The sequence below is a fragment of the Oreochromis niloticus genome, linkage group LG5, assembly GCF_001858045.2.
Source record: "Oreochromis niloticus isolate F11D_XX linkage group LG5, O_niloticus_UMD_NMBU, whole genome shotgun sequence".
Taxonomy (NCBI): Eukaryota; Metazoa; Chordata; class Actinopteri; order Cichliformes; family Cichlidae; genus Oreochromis; species Oreochromis niloticus.
The window spans coordinates 5,096,407-5,119,856 of NC_031970.2; the positions used below are offsets into that span (position 1 = coordinate 5,096,407).

The window sequence follows — 23,450 nt, forward strand, 5'->3', positions numbered from 1 at the left end:
CTCTCATAACACATACATATAGGATTTTGGGGGTGGGCACGCTACACGGAATCCAAATTACCATCAGGGTGTACACCTCACCCCTGGCGTCGTTGCCCACCTCTCAATTTTAAATACAAGTAGACATTGAGGGCTAGCAGGAGGGGCTATGCGCATACCTGCTGCTCTCTGGCAGGTAGCTCCATGCCCTCCTGGGTTTTAAATGCACCTTAGAACACACATACATCAACACTACATATGAGTGGGTGGAGGGAGGTTTGGAGTCTTCTCACACCCCCGTTCTCTGCAGCCTGCTGGAGTGGGGGGGCTAAGAGGAGGAGTTGGCCGTCCGACTGGGGTCTGGAATGTGGGGCCTCCCTGCTGCTGCGGAGTCGGGGCGGTCTGCTTCTCCCCACCGCAGGGAAAAGGGTAACACCACCTGGGTCTGGGTGCAGTTTCCCCCTCCAGGGGCAAGGGTACCCAGACCCGGTTCTTAGAGTACGCTTGGGGAAAGTGATTGTGTGTACAGCGCAGGGTTTTAATAGTTTTGGAATTTTCATTAGTTTTTATTTTTATTTCGTTTTGACTTCAGATTTTCAATTTTATATTAGTTTTAATTAGTTTTTACCAATTGTTTGCTAGTTTAGTTTTTATTTTTTTGAAAATCATTAGTTTCAGTTTAGTTTTGATTAGTTTCAGTTATAGTTTTAGTTGTGTTTGCAATAATTAAGTGTAACAAAATCCCAGTTTCATCATATCAGTCATTCTCTTCTGCTTATCCTTGGGTATGTTGCTATTCCAGCTACCATACCCTGCACCCTGGACAGGTCACCTGTCTGTCGCAGGGCTAACACGCAGAGACAGACAACTCACGTTCCCACCTATGGGTTCTTTAAATAAATAAATAAAGGCAGATGAACAACCATTGATACCAGGCAACTATAAAATGTATTTCTTGGCCCCAATGAGACTATTAACTCTTGCAGCACCGGGTGTTAAGGCAATTGACTCACACAGTTATGTAGATATCCCAGTCCTGTTGTCTCGGGATGCATCACGCTGCCTTGCCTGGGGTTAGCTTCTGTTTCTGGGGATGAGGGTTGGGCGTGCTCCCTCACCTTCTCCAGGTAAGCTAGGTTAGCCTTCTTGTGTGAGCTTTTCAAGTGCACTTTAAGGTTTGTGGGATTTTTTTCCCTTTAGAAATGTCCCTCATAATTTGTCTCTTTCCACTACAAGACACTTGCTTTATCCAAAACACAGTCATATTCAAAGTAATCCCAAATTGGAAGCTGGCGCTTTCTCCAGACTTTTCCTGACATGATTCTGCGCGTGGACGGAGCAGCGACACAGACGACTCGACTAACGTACTGCCACCTGCTGGCATAATGAGACACAGCAAGAAAAAAACCTGGAAACTAAACTTCTTTTTCACCCTTGACTATTGTATGACACGCACACATCAACGAAAACTAAACGCATTTTTGCTATAAATTCAGTTAATTTTAGTTAGTTTTGTGAACACTCATTACAGTTTTAGTTAGTTTTCCTTTTTTTGTTTTTGTTTTTATTTCCGTTAACGAAAATGTTTTTTCACTTCTAGTTTTCGTTATTTCGTTAGTTTTCGTTAACGATAATAACCTTTATGTCTGTCTCCACGTTGGTTGAGTGTGGAGTAATTGCTTATGAGAGCATGAGGGTGGGAATGGATGTTTGTATCTGTGTGTGCCTGTATGTCTGTGTCTATATGTCAGGTTGGGTATCAGACGCCACCTCTCTGGGGACATCTCAGGCCCTCCAAGGTTTGGAGGCCTATCTCCCCCCACCACTTCCCCTGCCGGGGGTGGACGCCCTCAGACATCGGTGCGTTGGTGGTTCTTTGTGTCATGGGATGGGCGCCCAGGCACACACCGGCTCACTCCTTGGTGGCTGCTTATCGGGGCCTGGAGCCTGGGGCTCGCTCGGGCGACTTCAGAGGTGGGGTGCCCTCGGCCTCTCGGCCTGGGGCTCGGTCACTCTGGCACAGCTGGCTGCCGGCGGAGCTCACGGGCACATCACTGCAACCCCCCTGGCTTCTGCTCCGCGGCTGCTGAGTGACCCCTCATCTGGGACTCTTCTCCCCTTTCTTTCCCCCAGTCAAGTCTGTCCCGTATTCAGCAAGTGAAAATAAAATAAACAATAAAAGGTGAATCAAATGGACCATTACGGCAAGGCTGGGATGGTCAGTTTGGTAAAGTAAATCCGTTGGGCATCTTTCTTCGCCTTTAGACAATAATTCTGATGGCAAAAGAACCAAGCAGGACAGGCGCAAAAAAAAAAAAAAAAGGACAGCATCACACATGCAGCAAAAGACTCATCGCACCGAAATGCAGAACTGGCCGCCACAGGAAATCCTTTGTGCCGGTGGCAATAAAACTGTACAACTCTTCCTCTCTCTGTAGGTGATTTTCCTGAGGATTAATAACAAAGCTATTCTGTTTCCACTCAGACCGTGCAATATCACCCAACGGTTTTTCACTGAATGTTTGTTTCATCTCCCTATTATATGCAGCTGATCCTTTATCCATTTGCACAATACTATGTCACTTTTAGAATCAAAACACCTTCTGTTAGTCTTTAGTATTCATTGTACTAGATGAATGTATTGCTTGGACTTCATTTTCCATGGTAAACCTGAATATAGATATGTAGATATTTGGAGTCATAATAAAATATTATTCGTGCACAGAAACAATATTTGAAACATTTTCTTTATTCTGCATTGAGAGCAAAAGCTGACAGAGGCACAGCTTCCTGTAAACACTTACAGTGTGTTTGAAGCAAAGCTTTGTGTAAGAAAACAATATTTGAAACATTTTCTTTATTCTGCATTGAGAGCAAACGCTGACAGAGGCACAGCTTCCACACTTACAGTGTGCTGACGCAAAGCTTTGTGTAAGATTTAACTTTTTTTCCCCTGGAGAATCATCCTGATCCAGTAAAGGTGTTTTGAGATATCCGTATAGACATTGGGGACATCCGGATAGTGACAGTTTCCCAGCTTGGTTTCAGGAATCGCTCTGTTGAAAGAAACAATACCGACAGCCATTCCCTTGCAGACCAGAGGGCCACCAGAATCACCCTGTAAGGAGGAAGTATGTATTTTATTCATGTGATACTTAATGCAGGCTGCTAATATACTTCTCAACAACAGAGCAGTTAGCAATGACTTTTCAAGGAAAGGACAGAAAAGATACCTGACAGAATCCTTTTGTTGTCTTGTATCCACCTGCACAGATAATATTGGGTGGAAGATGACCCCATCTTTCCCTGCAGACTTGTGGGCTGATGACAGACACATCCACCACTCTCAGGTCATCAACAACATTACCAGCAGTGACGGTAAGACCCCATCCAGCCACTTGGCACTTCTCATTTTCATTTAATGTCATTTCACTGAAGGGAAGTCGAATGAATTGAATTCTTTTGCTTGGTCGGACAGGTGTAGACAGCTAGAGGCACAGAATTAAAAAGTAAAGATTAAAAATACATGAAAACCATGTAACAGCGTTACAGAACATTTATCTTTTTTTTTTTTAAGTAAGCGCTTTTTACCTCAACTAGAAATGTGTTTTTCAATCAGCATATTGTAAATTCTAACACTCAAAGATATAAAACTTCCTGTGTGATGTGAGAAAACAAAAATGATAAACCTTACTTTTAGGAGCATGATGTCGTATCCATGGCCAACATCCCAATAATATGGGTGTTTGTATTTCTCGGCAATCTGTATCACGAGCTTATCAGCACTCCTCAGATGGTGGTTACCAAGAACTACGTGTGTAGGATACCTGAATAAAATATAATTCTAAGATCATCAGCAGATTTTCTGAAGTTACATAGACAACAAGATGAATAAAATATGATAGATAGATAGATAGATAGATAGATAGATAGATAGATAGATAGATAGATAGATAGATAGATAGATAGATAGATTACTTACAGGTCACAGTGTGCAGCAGTCATTACAAAGTCCTCAGACACAAGAAATCCTCCACAAATATGGTAGCCTCTGTAATCCTGCACTGATGCCATATACAGCATTTCGTTGTCTGGGGCTATTTTCCCATTTATAATTTTACTTCCAAGGACTAATGGCATTAGGAGGAAATAAAATAAAAATAAAAAAATGAATATTCCACACTCAGGCTGGAGAAGAGTATTCATGGTGCAACTTACCATTTTGCCCGAGGAATGTCAGCGCATGAATCACCGCAAATTGTTGCAGAGCAAACATCTCGGTGGTGAAATGCTTGATCTGTTACGTTGAGACCGACGGGTCAGTCCTTTTAAGCAGTTTGTACCAACTAACATCTGACTCTTAACCACTTCCTGTGAGTAATGTGGTTTTGAAACTTTCCACAGCAAATACTTCACTACTCCTATCGATCACCATCTGTTATATGCGCACCCATTTCTCATTAACAGTATTGAATTTCAAACAAACTACAGCTAAATCTTCTGCTCACTATAAAATGCTTCCTTTCTTTTTCTTTGGGTGGACAAGATACTTTAGCTTGGAACTAGAAAAACCAAAATCAAACTGAAGGGCTCAAATAGATACTTGAAGATTTTCACATTTGTTTTTTATTTTATTTTGCAGTTGTTCATACTAAACCCAAACAACCACCATCTTCACTCATTGCGCTCCCACTGGCATCAGCTGGAGGCCTGCCAAGGTGGAAGCTGACTGGAACAACAAAAATTGTTCCCTGATAACAAGACTGTTGTTGGAGCTCTTTGTCCCTCCTTCACAGCCAACTGGACTCACTGGAGACTTGTTGACCTCTTCTCTCAGCTGAACACGGGATACACACACATGCATGTAATTGACACAGACACCCCCCCCCCCCAAAAAAAAACAAAAACAAAAAAACAAAAACCCAGACGCTTCTCCCAGCTGACGTAGGTGACAGGTCAGTGCCATATGATGGCAGGACGGGATGGCTGTTTGTCTACACCGGCTCACTCCATACCCCCACCCCATTGCTTGTCATGTCTTTTGATGGTAAAATGTTTAGATTAATGTGCTTTATGTGCTGAGGTGTTTTTTTTCTGACCTCAAGCTGCTCTCCCAGTGGAGCCCAGTCTGAGTAGACTCTTCTTTTTCTCCTCCTGTCCCAGATGTTGTGTATTTTCATTGTTTTTCCTAAATGCTACCTATTCTGACCTGTCTTACCAATGTGATGTTTGTGTAATATATGTCGGAAGGTGACCACAAAGATGGGCAGTAACGCATAATCCGATTACATTTTTCAAGTAACGAATAAAGTAAGGGATTATTATTGCAAAAAAGGTAATTAGATTACTGTTACTTTCCCGTAACCACGCTGCGTTACTGCGTTACTAAAACCGTGATTTTTTGCGAGAGTGTCTCATGACAATGATGTAAGCGAGTGCGACGTTCATGACAACAGCTGTCTGCAGATCAACAATGGATAATATATCAAGTGCGGGAGAGAGTACGAGCATGCAGCGTTTAAAGCGTGGAAGTACTGACCTTACTTTGAGTTTGACAAAAACATTAGCGTCCGCTGTTCACTGCGTGGGAAGAAAACTTCTTTTTACAGCGAAATGACCCCTTAAACTTCCGAGCAAGCACCGAGTACGCTACGACGTAATGGGAAATTCATAGACAAACTCGTGGATTCTTCCACTGACCGCTACGGCACACCTGCACCAGGGTAAACCTCCGCCTACTATACAGGTGAAAATAAAGCAACAGGACCGCTGAGTCTTTGATTTTATTTATTTTCTGCTGTGTTTCACTTGCATCTATTTGAAAGAGTGAGTGTAAACACAAAAAATATTTTATGTGCTGGAATGTGCAGAAAATAGGTTTAAATGTTAAAGAAATTTCTTCCAGTCAGAGAATGTTGCATATAATTAAATTTTTGCTTGATGCATAAAGTTAAAAGATTAAAACTAATAAAACAAGTTTTAAAAAGAGACGTTTCCATTTGATTACATTTTGTATGATGGATTATGAAGAAAAAGTAGAACTGGGCTGAAAGATCTATCGCTTTATCACCTATTCAGGTTGTAAATCGTGTTTTTAAAAAGTAAATAAGTAACTAAGTAATTAATTACTTTTGAAAATAAGTAATCAGTAAAGTAACGGGATTACTTTTTGGGGAAGAAATCAGTAATTAGTTACTGATTACTTTTTTCTTTTCTTTTCTTTTTTTTGTTGCCTGTCCCATTTGGTTCTTTAGCCATCAGAATTGTTGTCTGAAGACCAACAAGGATACCAAATGGATTTATTTTGCCAAATGGATCATCATGGCCTTGCCGTATTGGTCCATTTGATCGATCTTTGTTGTTATTATTTATTTTATTTTATTTTCAGTTGTTACAGACAGGACAGACATGACCGGGGGATAGGAAAGGGAGAAAGAAAGAGAGGAAGGAAAAGAAAAACAGAAGGGAAGAGGGAGAGGGAGAAAGGGCACTTAAAAAGAGAAAGAAAAAAACCCTCCTGGATCACCTGTTGAGAGAAAAAGAATAGAAAAAAAGCAAAAACAACAAAGCAACATACTAAACACCACACCATCGCATTAATCTAGCTAAGTGTAAACAGCAGGAAATACTAAATATTGAATGTTGTTGTGCAGCACGCAGGACAGACAGCGCACAATGTGCTTTGAAGTAGCAGCCAAGAAAGGTGTAGTTTAAGTCTACGAACAGTAAACACCCGTGTGCACACCTGTGTGGATCAATGCGCTTGTATTCAAAAGGTTTCCCCATGTAACGGTCTGTTAGAGGGTGTAGGGAGCCATAGCCCCGTCCCCCAGGGCATGAAGCAGGCATGGAGGAGATCCAGGCTCCAGACATCCAGAGGCCCCAGAGTGCGAGAGCCGAAGGAGGACCACCGGAGGGGCATCCGTGCCACCCTCCTGGGAAGGGCTGAGGAGATCCCCAGACGAGGGGTCACCCAGTAGCCACAGAGCAGAAGCCAGAGGGGGCTGCACTGGCGTGCCCGCCGGCTCTGCCGGCAGCCAGCTGTGCCAGAGTGAACCGAGTCGCAGGCCCAGAGGCCGGAGGCCCGAGGGCCCCCCATGCCCCGGAAGAGGCCTGACCGAGCAAAGTAGCCACCGGGAGTGAGCTGGTACATACCTGAGCGCCCAGCCCCGGACACCAAGAATCACCAAACGCACCGACCCCTGAGGGCATCAGTCACCGGCAGGGAGTGTGGTGAGGGGAGATAGGCCTCCATACTCTGGAGGGCCTGGGAGTTCCCAGAGAGGTGGAGTCTAAGACCCGACCTGACATATAGACACAGACAAACAGGCACACACAGACACAAACATGCATTCCCACCCTCATGCACACATATACAAACACTCAGCACTCACCCAACGTAGGGATAGACATAAATGGACATGTACACACAATCACACTCCCCAAACATACTCTATACCCCGGGTCAGGGTACCTTCGCCGCCAGAGGAGGAAACGACACCTAGACCCAAGAGATGTTACCCTTTCCCCCGGGGCGGAGGCAAGCAGACCGCCCCAGGCTCCGCAGCAGCAGGGAGGCCAATCGGACGGCCAACACCTCCTCCCAGCCCCCCCGCCCCAATGGCCAGCAGAGAACGGGGGTGTGTGAAGACGCCATACCTCCCTCCTCCCGCTCATGTGTAGTGTTGCTGCGTGTTGTTCTAAAGTGCATTTAAAAAACTGATTACTTTTTTCAAGTAACTTGACCAACACTGGGTGACCATTTTCACTACAGGCAACTGCAAGTGACAAATAAAGGCTTCATTCATTCATTCATTATCAAGAGTCATGTTGTCATGCTGTGATCTTGTGGAAAGAGTAAATCAGATGCTTTTCAGATGGTAGTGCAAGATGAATAAAAACCTCATTGGCTGAAATGTACCACCATTTCTTATGGATGGATGTAGACACTCATTATTTTACCTCTCTCCTGACTTCCTCTATATTGAGGATGATTTCAACCAAAGATTTCAAATTTGGATTCATGACTCCATCAGACCTGTTGCCACTGATATCTGTGACATTTGGTCCTTTCATGTACTGACTAATCTTTTCTCAGCTTATTGAAATGACTATAAATAGAAAATAATAAATTTGGATCTTAGGTTATTACAAATATGCAGAAAAATGCTTTGGTTCCAGATTGTGTTCAGTTACAAATGCTGAAATGAACATCTCTATCTTATTTGTATGCATATTTTCTTTCTAAAACCAGGTTTCTGTTTGTTGTAATCAGAGCACCACCTATTTGGTTGTGGGTAGCTTTGTCCTGTTTTCATGTTTCATCCTAAACAAACATTTCAACCCACTTTCAGTATGGTATTATTACTGCTGGTTGAGCTCTGATGATTAATTTTTTTTAAAACCAGGTTTCCTGTTTGATGTATTTAGAGGTCCACCCATTTGGTGGTTGTGGGCAGTGTTTTCCGGTTTTTATGTTTCATGTTAGAAAAAACAATCAACCCAATTTCTGCATGGTTAAGCATGGTGCAGCTCAATATTTAAAACTGTACATCTCCCGCACTTTCAAAATATATATATACACTGCCGGTCATAAGTTTTAGAACACCCAAATTTCTACCTTTTTTTTGGGGGGGGGGTAAATTCTCACTGCCCTCTGAAACAAAAGCGTAGTACAAATTAGCAATTGGAGTTTCGACCTTCTCTTCACAGTTGAAACTAAGACTTGCTTACTATGACCACTATTCAGCTGTGCTTGAAGTTGTTGTCCTGTGAGCAGCCTATCACGCTTTGAAGTGAATAGACCCACGCAGCTTCAGGTGACAGTTTTTTCGAGTTTATTTGAACAACACGTCTTTTCCTTTTTCCTTACACTGGGAGGTCAGCTTTTCAGCTGCCACACTCAGCTCGTCTCTTAATAAGACTCATATGGAGAGTCTGATTACTAAGTGGCAGCAGCTACCCTGTTAGCCACCTTGGCACTGCCCCTCAAGCCCGCTGCACCACCCCTCCACTGCAGTGGAGACCACACCCCTGCTACACACCACCACCGCCCGACGGAGGTCGGGGCCACATCCGGCCAAACCTAACCTTTTAGAACCCTTCCGGTCACCCCATCTGGACCGGCGCCCTTCCTGGGGTTCACTGCCCTCAGTGTGCGCCTCACCTCAGATTCCTGCACCACAAGCCTTAGGCTGCAGCTGTCCCCCGATGTTTTAGCTGCTGCTGCCTCTGGTCCTTTCACCTCAAAGCATGCAAAGAAGTCGTTCAGCTCCTCTGCAAGCGCCGCATTGCCCTCAGTCAATGTGGTATTGCCAGGTTTGTAGTTGGTTAAGTGCTGAACTCCCTGCCATACCTGTTGTGAGTTGTTGTTGCTGAAGTGGTCTTCAGTCCTCCTCTTGTACGCTGCCTTGGTGTCTCTGATACCTCCTTTCAGCTCAGATCTGGCTGCACTGTAATGCATACCGTCACCGGATCTGAAAGCGGTGTCACGTTGCTTCAGAAGGACCCGGACCTCTTTAGTCATCCAAGGTTTCACTGTTTACACAGAAGTTAATATATGAGAGCACTGATGTTGTGTGCTCTTCGAGGTCCTGGTGTTCATGCACCTGGCCAGGTTTTCACAGTCTTTGTGGCTGGGGGGGTGGGCTCTCCTCCTAACAGGAGTATATGCAGGGATCAGCAGCATGGACATGTGGTCTGACAAACCTAGATGTGGTAGAGGGGTTGCTCTGTAGCCTTTTTGGATGTTGCTGTAGGTTTCATCGAGTGTGTTTGTTCCCCCTTGTTGCACATTTAACATGCTGTTCAGATCTGGGGAATACTGACCTTAAGTCAGTATGCTTGAAGTCCTCAGCTATAAGGTGTACTGCTTCAGGATGGGAGTTCTGCTGAGTGCTTATTGTCTTGTGCAGCTCCTCCATGGCTGAGTTGGTGTGTATGCCGTGTATGTACCACCCAATGCTAACATCGGGTGGTACATAAACGGCAGATGACAGTAAACTAGCAAGGTATGCAGATGGGTCTGCATTTCACAGTCAAATATTCCAAATCCAGGGAACAGTGGCTGTCTACAGTCTTTGTGTTTTTGCACCAGCTGTCATTGATGTAGATGCATAAACCCCCTCCTTTGTTAATACTAGAGTGGCCGGAGTGCGGCCTGCTAGCTCAGGAGCCGAGTCTGGAATTGATTGCTGCAGCCAAGTCTCTGTGAGTAGTCCAATGCTGCTGTCCCGTACACACTTGTTGACTGCAATCTGTAATCTCAGTTTGTTGATGTTGTTGGTTACAGACCTGATGTTGGAGAGGAAGATACTAGGGAAGCGGTGGCTTAAATGGTTGTTTCTTTAGCCGTGCTAGCGGGTCCGCCCTGCCGCCATGCTTTTGCCTCCTGTGTTTACGTTTCCTCTTTGGCTTGCCGCTGGAAAGAACCAACCACAGAGATCCTGGAGTTCTTATTATGTCCTCCAGTGGTGATAGTCTGATATAATGTTCCTTGCACAGCGTAATCCCAAACAGATCCCTATGAGGTCCTCTTCGGACTCTGGCAACCCGCTGTCATGCTGATGACCACAAACACTTTAATGCACAGTATTTTGCTCGTATCCTAGATGTCAGAGTTTAGCTCATGCTCTTGTATATAGTGTAATTCCTGTATTCATATTCATAGTATCTTTGCTCTCGTGACAGCCCAAGCTCTAGCTCATCTTCTTGTATATAGAATTCATAGTTGTAGTATTTTGCTCGTGTCACAGTTCAAGCTCACTAGATTTTTTCACTGCTCACAGTTTAGTGTTTTTTGCTCTCGCCCCTGTATATAATCCCGGTCCCTGTTTCACTAGTGTAGTTCTATGCTCACGGTCATGGTTGTTTCACGCTCCTGGTATATGGTCACTGTACATGTCACAAACGTTGCCACTGTTCCACTTATTGTAATAAAAGTCGTGTTACTTATTTTTTCAATTTAATTCAATTTTCTGTCCTGGGTGACAGGTGAACCTAGCTGTATGTACCCACTCCAGTACCTTAGAGAGTGCTGCCCTGGGCACAAAATGACGACCTGCCGGCACAGTTCCTGGATCTAGTTTGGTTCTGAGGGCCCAATCAATGGCGTCTTGTACCTCCCACTTTACTCCTCCAATTCTGCAACTAGCAGGCAGAATCGGGGGGGCTCTCCGGAGTCTCCTCACCAGAGTTGAATTGATGTGAAAGCGCATTGGGCTTGATGTTTCTTGACCCCGGGCAATAAGAAATAAAGAAATTAAAGTGAGCAAAAAAATAAGAACCATCGGCCTTGGCGTGCAAGACCGTTCTTATGGTCTGTCCATACAATAAATGGGTGCTCAGCACACTCCAGAAGATGACACCACTCTTCTAGGGCATCACCGCAAGCAGCTCCCAATCCCCCACATGATAACTCCATTCCGCTGGCGAGGGCCGACGGGAGAAATAGGAACAGGGTTGTAACTTGAACGAGGGACCTGAGCGCTGGGACAGAATTGCTCCCACCCGCACATCGGAGGCATCCACCTCGACAATAAAAGGTTTGCTGGGGTAAGCCTGTGATTTGGTACTACATAAACAAAAGTGAATGGAAATTAATTACAAGCACCTCCTTAATTTTTCCATTAATATATTTATTCCCTTCAACATTCACTTCAAACCATGTGCTCTAACCTTTTAATTCAGCTTTCATCTTTCTTTTTGTTATCATATTTGTAGGCTTGTTTTTCTCAACTTAATAAAAGCTGTTATTTTTAGAGATATTTTGTCCTCACAAGACAGTCACTAAAAAAACATTTTAGAATATAATTCATTATTGTAACCTACTTGAAGTACAATTAAGTGCAATTCTACAATTTTTATGTGATCATTTGGTGTTTTCTTAGTGTGGCTTTTCTGCTTTCACAAAAAAGTGCTTTTCTAAAAACCATTCTTACAACATCTACTACTGTTGGCACCTAATGGCTGGCCCTCCCTGATCCAGACCTACTTTAGAGACAGTTAAGTGCAATTATACATTTTTTCCACTGTAATTTTATTTATACAGCGTCAAATCACAACAGTCTTCTCAAAGCCCTTTAAATGGTAAGGTACACCCTACAACAATACATACAGACAAAACTAAGCAATCATATGACCCCCTGTGAGCAAACACTTTGGCAACAGTGGGAAGGAAAGATTCCCTTTAATGGGAAGAAACCTTCGGCAGAACCAGGCTTAGGGAGGGGCGAATGTTGTCCAAGATAAAGACTATGTTCTATTAATGTTACTGTACTGGAGCGACCATAACCCACATAATTTCCCTAGTGATTAATAAATTATTCTGATTCTGATTCTGATTCTAATGGGGTGATGTGGCGCTATGAGGTCATTAACATAAAACGGGACCTGATATTCAAGACCTTGTATGTGAGGAGCATGATTTTGAATTTAATTCAGGATTTAACAGGGAGCCAATGAAGGGAAGCCAGTACAGGAGAAATTTGTTCTTTCTTTCTAGTCCCTTTCAGGACTCTTGCTGCAGCATTTTGGATTAACTGAAGGCTTTTCAGGGAGTTTTTAGGACTTCCTGATAATAATGAATTACAGTAGTCCAACCCTCAGCGTCACTCTGAGACAGGTATACTAGAATTTCTTTTATTTATTTATGTGTTATTCACATTATTTTATCATATAATGCTTTGGTGCCACTGGATTTTAGCATGTCTCAATGTCTCACACATTCATGCCATTGAACAGCCAGGTGATTTTATTTCAGGAAGTTGGGGGGAAGCAGATAACCCCAACAGGTAGTGGAGTCTTTTGTTGTCAACCACTGTAAGAGGTAGCAAGGGAGCGTGAGCATTCTTTGGGGGAAGACGAAAGATGTGAAAACAGCTGTGCACTGCATTTTGTTTCTGTAGAAGGTATTTAAACCCAGGACTGTTCTGGGTTCAGAAGAGACTCTGCTGGTCGTTTGTCCCGCGATGGCTGCTCTCACCAAACTTGGGTTTTTGTTCATTTTAATTAATGGATGTTAGCTACGCTCACCGTTTGTCTGCAGGCTTTATTAAATGGAAACTTCCGCAACACAGGATATTTTTAATTTTCCTTACAGTGTTACTGGAGGCCAAGGTAATGCCATCCAGAGTATGTATCTGGTTAGATACCATATTTCCAGAAATTCAGGGCCGAGTACAATAACCTCAGTTTTATCTGAATTAAAAAGCAGAAAATTAGAGGTCATCCAGGTCTTTATGTCTTTAAGACATTCCTGCAGTTTAACTAATTGGTGTGTGTTATCTGGCATCATAGATAGATAGAGTTGGGTGTCATCTGCATAGCTGTGAAAATGTATGCTATGTCTTCTGATGATACTGCCTAAGGCAGGGGTGGGCAACTCCAGGCCTCGAGGGCTGGTGTCCCTGCAGGTTTTAGATGTGTCCTTGAACCAACACAGCTGATTTAAATGGCTAAATTAGCTCCTCACCATGTCCTGAAGTTCTCCAGAGGCCTGGTAACGAACTAATCATGTGATTCAGGTGTGTTGACCCAAGGTGAGATCTAAAAACTGCAGGACACCGGCCCTCGGGGCCTGGAATTGCCCACCCCTGGCCTAAGGGAAGTATGTATAATGTAAACAGAACTGTTCCTTGCATGGAACCCTGTGGAACTCCATAATTAAACTTAGTGTGTAAACAGGGCTCTCCATTTACAAGAACAAATTAGAGTCTGTTAGATAGATATGATACAAACCACTGCAGCACTTCAATAGTACTGAAAGTAGCTGTTCTTAATGTTACGTCTGTGAGACACAGCTATGAGTAATTTTTTTTCTTCTAATGGTTAAAATTATATTTGTGAAGGAATTCAAGAAGTCATCACTAGTTAACGTTAAAGGAATGATTGGCTCAATGGTACTCTGATTTTTTGTCAGCCTGCCTACAGTGCAGAAGAGAAACCTAGGGTTGTTCTTATTTTCTTCAGTGATGAATAGTAAGATGTTCTAGCTTTACGGAGGGTTGTTTCAGACATGTAGCCACATAAAATGAATTAAAGATGACTCTGATGGATATATATATATATATATATATATATATATATATATACATATATATATATAAAACAAACAAAGAAATGTTCTTTGGTCCAGAGCTCCACTCAACATCATATCATATCTTCAGCAGCGGAGTTAAATCTTGATGTTTTGTCATAAATATGCCTGTATCCTCGTAACACAGACTGAAGCTTGTCAGGCTTAGAGACAAGTTTTTTTAGGGTTTTTGCACAGATGCATTGTTTATATCTCTGGCCTGATGAAAAACTGAAAGAAAACCACTGTGCTAAACACAGACAGCATGAAAACCGGATGTAACCACCACAGGTTTCTGACATCTTTCTTTTTTTGAAATTTCAAGATGATAATCTTCACTATACTGGTTGCAAAAAGAACAAAAAAAAAAAGACCTGATGAGATCTCGAGCTGACAGTGAAACTCATTTGTCGATTACAAGTCATTAGCCAATGAGCTTAACACTGATAATCCTCCTTTCTTACACATTGTATGACAAGGTTTTCTGAAATAAACTTCATGATTTATTCAATGTGACCACAAAAAAATGACTGAGCCCATCAACTCAACAGGAAAGTGTCAGGTACATCTCTGTGGCAGGCAGAGGGTTAGAGGCCAGTAACTAAGCTGGAGTCCTACAAGTAGCCCAGCAGAAGGTCGACAACAGTGTGGATGGTGGTGACATTCTGGAAGCCAGCAGCAACAGCAAAGTCGATGGGACTTTATTTTTTCCAGCCTCTAAGCTATTTAGTGTCACGGGCTGGGTCTGTGACTCAGCATTTTGTGTTTAGTTTCTGTCTTGTTGAATTATGTTTTTACTGAAAATATTTTTAGTTCTTGTGGCTTCTATCATTTGGATAGGTTTGAGGTTTTTTTGTACATGATATTGTTTTCTTAGATTAGTATGCTTCGTCAGAGTTTTCATAGTTGTATATGTCCTGTTTTGGCTTCCCTTCATTGGCTTCCTGTTAAATCCAGAATTGAATTCAAAATCCTGCTCCTCACATACAAGGTCTTAAATAATCAGGCCCCATCTTATCTTAATGACCTTGTAGTACCATATCACCCTATTAGAGCACTTCGCTCTCGCTCTGCAGGCCTACTTGTTGTTCCTAGAGTATTTAAAAGTAGAATGGGAGGCAGAGCCTTCAGTTTTCAGGCCCCTCTTCTGTGGAACCAGCTTCCAGTTTGGATTCGGGAGACAGACACTATCTCTACTTTTAAGATTAGGCTTAAAACTTTCCTTTTTGCTAAAGCATATAGTTAGGGCTGGACCAGGTGACCCTGAATCCTCCCTTAGTTATGCTGCAATAGACGTAGGCTGCCGGGGATTCCCATGATGCATTGAGTTTTTCCTTTCCAGTCACCTTTCTCACTCACTATGTGTTAATAGACCTCTCTGCATCGAATCATATCTGTTATTAATCTCTGTCTCTCTTCCACAGCATGTCTTTATCCTGTCTTCCTTCTCTCACCCCAACCGGTTGCAGCAGATGGCCCCGCCCCTCCCTGAGCCTGGATCTGCCGGAGGTTTCTTCCTGTTAAAAGGGAGTTTTTCCTTCCCACTGTCGCCAAAGTGCTTGCTCATAGGGGGTCATATGATTGTTGGGTTTTTCTCTGTATCTGTTATTGTACGATCTACTGTACATTATAAAGCACCTTGAGGCGACTGTAGTTGTGATTTGGCGCTATATAAATAAAATTGAATTGAATTGAAAGTATCACAGTATTAGTTTTCCCAGTTTAGTTCTAGTTCTGTTTTGCCAATATGCATTTTGCCTTGTTTGGACTCAATGACATCAGCCATAATAAAGGCATGCTTTTCGTTTAAACTCAGTTTTGTCTCCTCCCCTGTGTCCTGAGTTTTTAAAAAGCCTTAAAAATTCACTTATAGCAAGGCTTTTTATAAGAGGACAGGGGAGACATGGAATGGAATGAAACACAAGGAGAGAAACATTGGAATAGAAAAGGGAGACAAAACAGCACTTGTAGAGCAAGGGAGTGAGGGACACTGGGGGGTTCAGAGGTCTCCCTCTGTCCTTGTGAGGGGGCGGGGGACCAAACACAGACATGAAATATATATGTATGGGAAATATACACAGCGGACAGTAGTAGAGCATGACATGTTGTAGAATTTAAAAAATGTTTGAACAGTTTAATCTGCCTGTCTCTGGTGTTTCTACAGCACCACCTACTGGTGGAAGCCCATTACAGTTCTGCAGGTTTGTGTGTCATACCAAAGAGCTTCATTTGAGCTCTGAAACATTTTATAAAAGGTTCAAAGTAGTCCTTGGAAAAGATTTTAAGATATAATCCGAAACAAATGGGGAATGGGGATCCAGGGTTCTTAAAGGGAACAGGCATCCAAAACATCCACCTCTCTTCAGCTCAGTACACTCTTAATTCATGCAGGCTCGCTTAACTACAGGGAGTCTGTAAACAGTGAAAGACACCGTAAGTTTCCTCAAAGCGAAAAGTCCAGCAAAGGAGTTCAGGTGCCAGCCACTACCTTAAGCTGATAAGATCGTGTAAGACAGGTGGGTGATTTCCTCAGGTGTGTAGAGCAAAGGCCAAGACCCTGGAATAAGGCCCAACAAGGAGCACAAACAACAACAAAAATCACAGATAGAAGAGAAACTGAAGCAGAAAGAAAGAGACGAGACAAAACCTGAAGATGTCAGCCAGGGGGACCTGAGAGACCACAATATAATGTTTTGTATGAGTGCTCTATTTTGCTTTTCCCAGAAACATGGAAGAAATCAAGTGACATGACTGACTTTGTTGTAAACACTTTGTTACCATTGTTACTACACAGTTTCCCCTTGAAAATATGACAAAACGGAAACATCCGTTTGCTACAGCGTTTGCTAAAAAAGGTCTTGCCCAACTTAAGGTACCTCATCTTGATAACTGGCCATATATTTTTCATTTTTATCCATAACACATATTTAAAATTTGCATCGTTAGAAGAAGTACAAAAGCTTCTGTTCCAAGGTTAATGACATTAATGATGTTGATACGTTGAATATTAACTATCCAGTTATTTCTTTCATTCAACCAACCACTCTGATCAAGTTGCATCAAAAAAAAAAAAAAAAAAGTTGCATCACTGGTGGGATGCTTTAAGTTTCCTTCAAAGGTTTATGCAGTTGACAAAAATCTGCCCTGATTCATATACAATGTTTCTTCAGATATTAACAATGAGCCAGCTTCAGGAGTACCAACGCCACTTTACTGTTTGAAGGGGAAAAAAAGAAAGAAAACAAAAGTATACAAAAAACAGTCCACCGAAAACAGCACCAATTGTTTCAGAGAACAACTCTGAAATTCTTCATATTTATCAATCACAGAAAGTTTGTGTAAATATTGTGGATATTTTGAGGTGACAGAAAGAAGCTGTTTCTAACAACCAGTGAGGACCCGGTCATTTCAAGGCACTTACTTACTTGTACTGTAACGTAAAAACCCTGAAATGTTAGAGATCCTCTATGAGCAGCAGCTGGGATGGGATGGAAGAACTCTCTTTTAACATGAAGTGAGATGTTGCACTTTGTGCATGTCTTGTACCACACACACACACACACACACACACACACACACACACACACACACACACACACACTTAAATCCAAATAAAACAGCAGTGAAAAAGTTTTCTTGCCATTTAAAGTCAAACTATCAGACACTTCCATTTCACTGACCATGACAGGCCCTTCAGGTGTCTCAGTGTAATCCTCAGTTCATTTTGAACATCCTGAACTTTTACACAAAGAAATATTCTCTTTGACAGATGCTGAAAGCATCAAATATTCTTAGGAAAATGTCGACCGTTGACATGAGATTTATCTCTGGTGTGTCATAAACATTCACAGACCACAGTTAACATCTGATTAATAGTTCTTATTATTTTAACATGATTGAATCATTTACAAACTTTTTAAAAATACCTTTACACTTTATGTAATAATTGTTCACATTACGTACATGTATACAATTATGTAATGTATATAAAGCATACATGTATATTATATACATAAAGGGATCCAAGGGTGCTGGTTATGTGTGTACTTTGCCTATGTGTATTATTCTATCATATAAAATTACACATCCAGTAAAAGAAATGTTTATTTGTTTGTTTCCATTTAAAGATTGTTACTTGTTCTCTTTTAGCTCAGTTTTGGACTCCACCGCTCCAAAGGGAAATATCCAGTTTTTCAAATGCTAAATGATCCGTACCAACTTTTCCCTCACTGTGTCTGTGAGCCAGTTCTTTTGGCTGTGTGGTTTAGCACAGACGTTTCCTTTCCTGCTTAGACTCTCAGTCAGTCGTACTTTTTCCACTGACAGTGAAGGATCTCTTTCAGCTTTCTGTGTCTTCAGACATTTGAGTTTATTGATCTTAACCTAACTGGTGAGTTCTTTTCTTTATTTTCTGTTTCTTGCTTAAAAAAATTGCTTCAGTATTCAAAGTGGTGATTCAGCTGCTTTTTATTTTACTGGACTTTTGATTGTGTGATGCCAGGTCAGAATTGGCGGGAAACCAGCCAGACATTTTCTCTCAGCCTCTTATATTTAGTTCTTTTCATTTTTTCCTTTCTTTCTTTTCTTTTTTTGAATTCTTCTTCTTTTTACTTTTGAAGTTTGACTTCTAGTTAACATTGTAAAAGGGATTAAGGGATTAAGTCAAACAATTATCAGTTTTGCAGCCAGGTACCCAAACCTACGTAAAAAGTAAAAGGAAAGGTCTAATACATCCACCACATCACCTTCTTAGCAGCTTACCTGAGTTCAAGTTAAAGTCAGGGCTGAAGCCTTTCACAGCTCGCTCTGAGCAAGTGTGAGCTTAGACACAAAGCACTGTGTCTAAGTATGGTTAGCATTCTCATTAATGTTAAAGCCTCTGAAATTATGTAAATGCTGTGATATTCTCAAAATTTTGGTTTTACAGTCAGAATGAAGATCGCAGCCTTCAATGCCAAGAATCTTGGAGTGAGAAAACTCAACAAAGATATTGTAAGAAATAATCTGATCCAGGTAAGTCGTGAGAGATTTACAATTTTATTTGATGAAATTATGATGCTGTTTTATTGTTTAAGTGTGTTTGTGTTATCAACATATTCAAACATTTAATTATAGAACGTATTGCCACAATAAGAGTCGCTGACTTTGAAGTGTGTGACATCAGGCCATTTTTGGCATTTTTGCAGTAACAGAGTTATTTAAGTTTGTTCACACTGGCTTGTAAAAGGTGAGGTATTGGATTCCCAGTGGTTGCTGAACTGTTGCACCAGACTTTTATTTCTTAAATGTATTTTTACTGAGTGGGTTCGTGTGTTTCTCTTAGATTGTGTCTCGGTACAGTGTGGTGGTGTTACTGGAGGTGCGGGATCCCAACGGCAGGGCAATGAACAGATTTCTCACAGAGCTCAACAGACACAGGAAAGTCATCGCAAACCACATTAACAGGCATTTACACCTGCTGACCACTGGAACTAACTGACAACAACAATATTCCTGCTGTAATGCCGAACACACAATATGTACAAAACCTCCCAAAAATAAAACTGAACTACAGTTATGTCTGTTTTTGAACAGGGGGAACAGATCTCGTCCATACAGGATGGAGATCAGTGCCCAAGTAGGACGAAAGTCCTACAGGGAGCAGTTTGTCTTCTTCTACAGGTACAATCATCTGACATTCATATGTTTCAAAGATGTCTCACATGTCCGGAATTATAAAGCTCAAATCTGTCAAGACAGATCATTGCATTTAGGAGAAGATTTTAAGGAAAATAAAACATTTTTTAAAAAGTTCAAGATAATCCTCAGAAATTATTTCAGATATTCTTTAAACCAAAACATTAACTTTTATTCTTCCACCGTCCATTTTATGCCACTTATCTGGGTCCAGAATGCAGGAGCAACAGTCTAAGGAGAGACTCTTCAACATTGATTGCATTAGATATTTTTTCCTTTAAAAGAAATAAAAGCACTCTATGAATGTTTAAGAGGATAGGTGAACATGGCTTTTAGAAAAACCACCTCCTCTCCCTCACCTACTCCAGCTGTTCTGGAAGGACACGGAGGCGTTCCCCAGCCAGCAGAAAGACATGATCTCTTCAGTGTGGGTCTCCTCCAGGGTCCTCTCCCAACACTTTACAGAGGAGGCATCCCGGAGGTAACCGATGCATCTACTCTGGGTCCCTCCTCGCCTCTGAGGCTGAACTCAGGTGCTCTTCAGAGGAAGCTCATTTCTACTGCTTGCATCTATTCTCTCAATTAGTACCTATAAGTGAGGTTTGGAACATAAATTAGCTGGTAAACTGAGAGCTTTACTTTCACGTTCAGCACTCTTCACTAGAAGAGCGGTACAGCATCCACATTACTACAGACACTACACCAGCCTGTCTGTCCCCAACACCCCGACACACTAAGAGTCAAAAACCTGGAGTGGGGACTCCGCCCTATTCCTGGCCTCAGACTTCACTTGCACAGCACAAGATTCACAACAATAAGCAACTTCTCATGATATAAGTCATCGCAGTTTGGGCTGAGACCTTGGCTATATGTTAGCATGAGGGAAACAGATGTGTATGTATTTTCTGTCTCAGACAGGATGAAATGAGTGTGATTGACCGTTACCAGTATGAAGAAGAAAACGAAGACGTGCTTGCCAGAGAGCCCTTTATTGTGCAGTTTCGCCGCCGTTCAGCCAGACGTATGTGAGCTTTTCTCCTCTACTTCTACATTCACAGGGACCAGTTTGAAACTGGTGATGCTGGTTCTTTTTCCAGGATACAGGATAAATTGTCCATTAATGTCCATACAAGTATACAAATAAACAAGTACTACTGTGCATGTTCACCTGTAAGTAACTGGTTATGTTTGTGCTTCCAGTTGTGAAGAAGCTTGTTCTGATTCCCGTCCACACCAAACCAAAGGATGCTGAACATGAGCTGCGTGCTCTTCATAATGTGGTCCAAGATGCAAGAAGGAGATGGGGCACTAATGTAGGCTGGAAATGAAAGATTTAGAAATTTACAGAACGGATATGTTTATGATGCTAAATAATAATAATAACAATAATATGTTGATTAGAGCAGAAAAGGTCATGAAATGATTGCTAGTTACAATCACTGGTCTGGTTGTCATTCTAGACTCACAGCCCTTCAAGCACTTCACAGCAGCAAGCTGTGAACAAATTACAGTTTTATAAAAGCACAATTTTACAACAGTAAACTATTTTTTATTTGTTAAGATAAAGTTATTGTCGACAAGAAGTTAAAATAATTTGCTTCTCAAATTATTTAAATTAATTTGCTCTTTGAAAGCCAAACCTGTGCCATTATTATGTTTGACATATGAGCGTAACTAAAATGAAAAATCTGAAATTTGCTCAAACCTGGAGAACGAAATTATATTAAATGACATTGTTATAAAATATTTACCTTTGTATTTTCATATTGTCTTTCAGAGCATCATGATTTTGGGGGACTTCAATGCAGATGGACGTTACCTGTCAAGTACTAAAAGGACAAACATCAGAATGAGCTCTCGTCCCTACTTTTGGTTGATAGATGAAGACGCTGACACCACTACTAGTGACCTTAATGACCATACATATGACAGGTATCTTCATATTTACTACTTTTCTTTATGTTGTTGTTGTCTTGCTCGAGTCACACGATCTAAATTATTATTATTTATAAATATAAATACTTTCCTATTTTAAGATTAGGAAATCAGGGTGGGCAAGATCTGTTTCTATGCTGAAAAAACAATAACCGCCCCTCCTCACAATAGTTTCACTGCCTACACCTCCCTAGTTCTGTTTCATTACAGACTTAAAACAAAGAAAGTGAACCGCTTCTTGATTGAAAATTGTCATCTGCATGTTAAAAAGCAGGTGAAGTCCAATTAGGGGCAACTGTGGTTTCAGGGGGTTGGGAAGCTCATCTGTAACCGGAAGGTTGCCGGTTTGATCCCCCAGCTCTTTCTGTCCTGGTCATTGTGTCCTTGGGCAAGACACTTTACCCTACTGCCTACTGATGCCAGAGGGGCCGATGGTGCGATATGGCAGCCTCGCTTCTGTCAGCTGTGGCTACAACTGTGGTCTGCCTGCACCTGTGAATGAATAGTAAAGCGCTTTGGGTGCCTAGAAAAACGCTATATAAATGCAGTCCATTATTATTAAATGACTGTGACTGTATTTCCTGCCAACAGGATTGTTGTGTTTGGAAAGAGGATGAATGACCCAGCTGTTCCTGGCTCTGCAAAGCCTTTCAACTTCAAAAGAGCGTACCGCCTAAATGATGACACAGTAAGACATTTAATATTGAAAATATTTAATTTAACATGGCGATGTTTACGTGCAAACCTCTCACTTCACCGCTGTTTGCCGTGTTTTTCTACTTGTAGACTCGATCCGTCAGTGACCACTACCCAGTGGAGGTGGAGCTTCGGGACAATTAACGTATGAAGAATTATAGAAAAAAGCTTTATTTTTACATTGAGAACCTGCCTTGAAGTGAGATAGCAAACAAATTTCACCTCCAGTTTTATAATCAGGAACCATGTATGTGTTTTTCTTATATGTGTAATTAAGTAACGGTTCATGTTAAAATAGTTTTTCTGTCTTTTTTTCACATTATGTACAATTTTATGCCAAAGAACAGTAAATGAGGCACTCTACCTTTTAGTAAAATTAACAACTTTATTTTTGGAGGAACTTCATAGAAAAAAACAGGATTGCAACCGACACAATGCAAATAAACCTTTACATCCACGCACAACTTGTTTTGTTTTTCTGTCATGTTCAATTTTATGCAACGACTGGACAAGTGGAGCATGAATTGTCAGGGTTCCTGGGTCAGTGACTCAGTGTTTTCAGCTTGTTCAGGTTCAGTGTATTTTGTCACTCGTTCTCATTTTCTGTTGTTCTGTTCCTGTTACTTGTATGTATCATTAGTTAGATTATGTTCACCGGTCTCTAATCACTAATCATTCAGTCTGTGTATTTAAGTCCCTCAGTTTCATCAGTTCATTGTCGTGTCATTGTTGTAGATGTTAGGTTGTCACCGTATGCTTTGCTCATTCAATCAGTCATTCAGTCATTCAGTCCGTCCGTCCGTCTGTCCGTCCGTCAGCCATTTCCTGCCCCTGTTCTGTTCATTCACTCCATCTGCAATAGACACCAGCTTTCACCGCGAGTCCTGCGTTTGGGTCATCTCTTCCTCTCCTCCACACACGAAGCCCTGACATGAATGAAATGAAATATGGTTATCTAAGTGATTTTACAGGTTTTATTTAATAATAAAGTTTTAAATTTTAAATAATCATTTTGTTTATTTATTGTATTTTTGATTTGGGTTGAATTTTGTAAATGTATCCAGTTACCTCATTAATGTTTCCACCCGGG

General features: G+C 41.6%; 2 protein-coding genes across 4 annotated transcripts; one reads left to right on the forward strand and one right to left on the reverse strand.

Annotated features, from left to right (window-relative positions):
• Nucleotides 1–2,707: 2,707 nt before the first annotated feature.
• LOC109194506 (anionic trypsin-1-like) lies at nucleotides 2,708–4,296 on the reverse strand. The gene is made up of 5 exons (XM_013275477.2): nucleotides 4,198–4,296; nucleotides 3,962–4,109; nucleotides 3,674–3,806; nucleotides 3,213–3,467; nucleotides 2,708–3,097 (listed from the first exon to the last, which is right to left on the reverse strand). The coding sequence occupies exons 1-5, from the start codon at nucleotides 4,253–4,255 to the stop codon at nucleotides 2,918–2,920; spliced, it is 774 nt and encodes a 257-aa protein (XP_013130931.1). The 5' UTR covers nucleotides 4,256–4,296; the 3' UTR covers nucleotides 2,708–2,917.
• A 13,793-nt stretch (nucleotides 4,297–18,089) lies between these two features.
• On the forward strand, nucleotides 18,090–23,241 carry LOC102076094 (deoxyribonuclease-1-like). 3 transcript variants are annotated; one of them, XM_005456424.4, is made up of 8 exons: nucleotides 18,090–18,443; nucleotides 18,981–19,066; nucleotides 19,377–19,714; nucleotides 20,644–20,750; nucleotides 20,930–21,042; nucleotides 21,507–21,661; nucleotides 22,256–22,352; nucleotides 22,451–23,241. In XM_005456424.4, exons 3-8 carry the CDS (start codon nucleotides 19,653–19,655, stop codon nucleotides 22,502–22,504), a joined length of 588 nt encoding a protein of 195 aa, XP_005456481.1. In that variant the 5' UTR covers nucleotides 18,090–18,443; nucleotides 18,981–19,066; nucleotides 19,377–19,652; the 3' UTR covers nucleotides 22,505–23,241. The 3 variants fall into 3 exon arrangements, with proteins under 3 accessions (XP_005456481.1, XP_025762861.1, XP_019214937.1); XM_019359392.2 differs by lacking the exons at nucleotides 18,090–18,443; nucleotides 18,981–19,066 and having other exon boundaries at nucleotides 19,627–19,714; nucleotides 20,644–20,754; XM_025907076.1 differs by lacking the exons at nucleotides 18,090–18,443; nucleotides 18,981–19,066 and having other exon boundaries at nucleotides 19,597–20,754.
• The last annotated feature ends 209 nt before the right edge of the window (nucleotides 23,242–23,450 follow it).

Coding starts and splice junctions, on each gene's coding strand:
- LOC102076094 (XM_005456424.4), top strand. CDS start 19,653: ATGGAGATCAGTGCCCAAGTAGGACGAAAGTCCTACAGGGAGCAGTTT. Junction 20,751..20,929: donor TCGCCGCCGTTCAGCCAGAC/GTATGTGAGCTT, acceptor TTGTGCTTCCAG/TTGTGAAGAAGCTTGTTCTG. Junction 21,043..21,506: donor GAAGGAGATGGGGCACTAAT/GTAGGCTGGAAA, acceptor ATTGTCTTTCAG/AGCATCATGATTTTGGGGGA.
- LOC109194506 (XM_013275477.2), bottom strand. CDS start 4,255: ATGTTTGCTCTGCAACAATTTGCGGTGATTCATGCGCTGACATTCCTC. Junction 4,110..4,197: donor GACATTCCTCGGGCAAAATG/GTAAGTTGCACC, acceptor TAATGCCATTAG/TCCTTGGAAGTAAAATTATA. Junction 3,468..3,673: donor ACGACATCATGCTCCTAAAA/GTAAGGTTTATC, acceptor CTGTGCCTCTAG/CTGTCTACACCTGTCCGACC.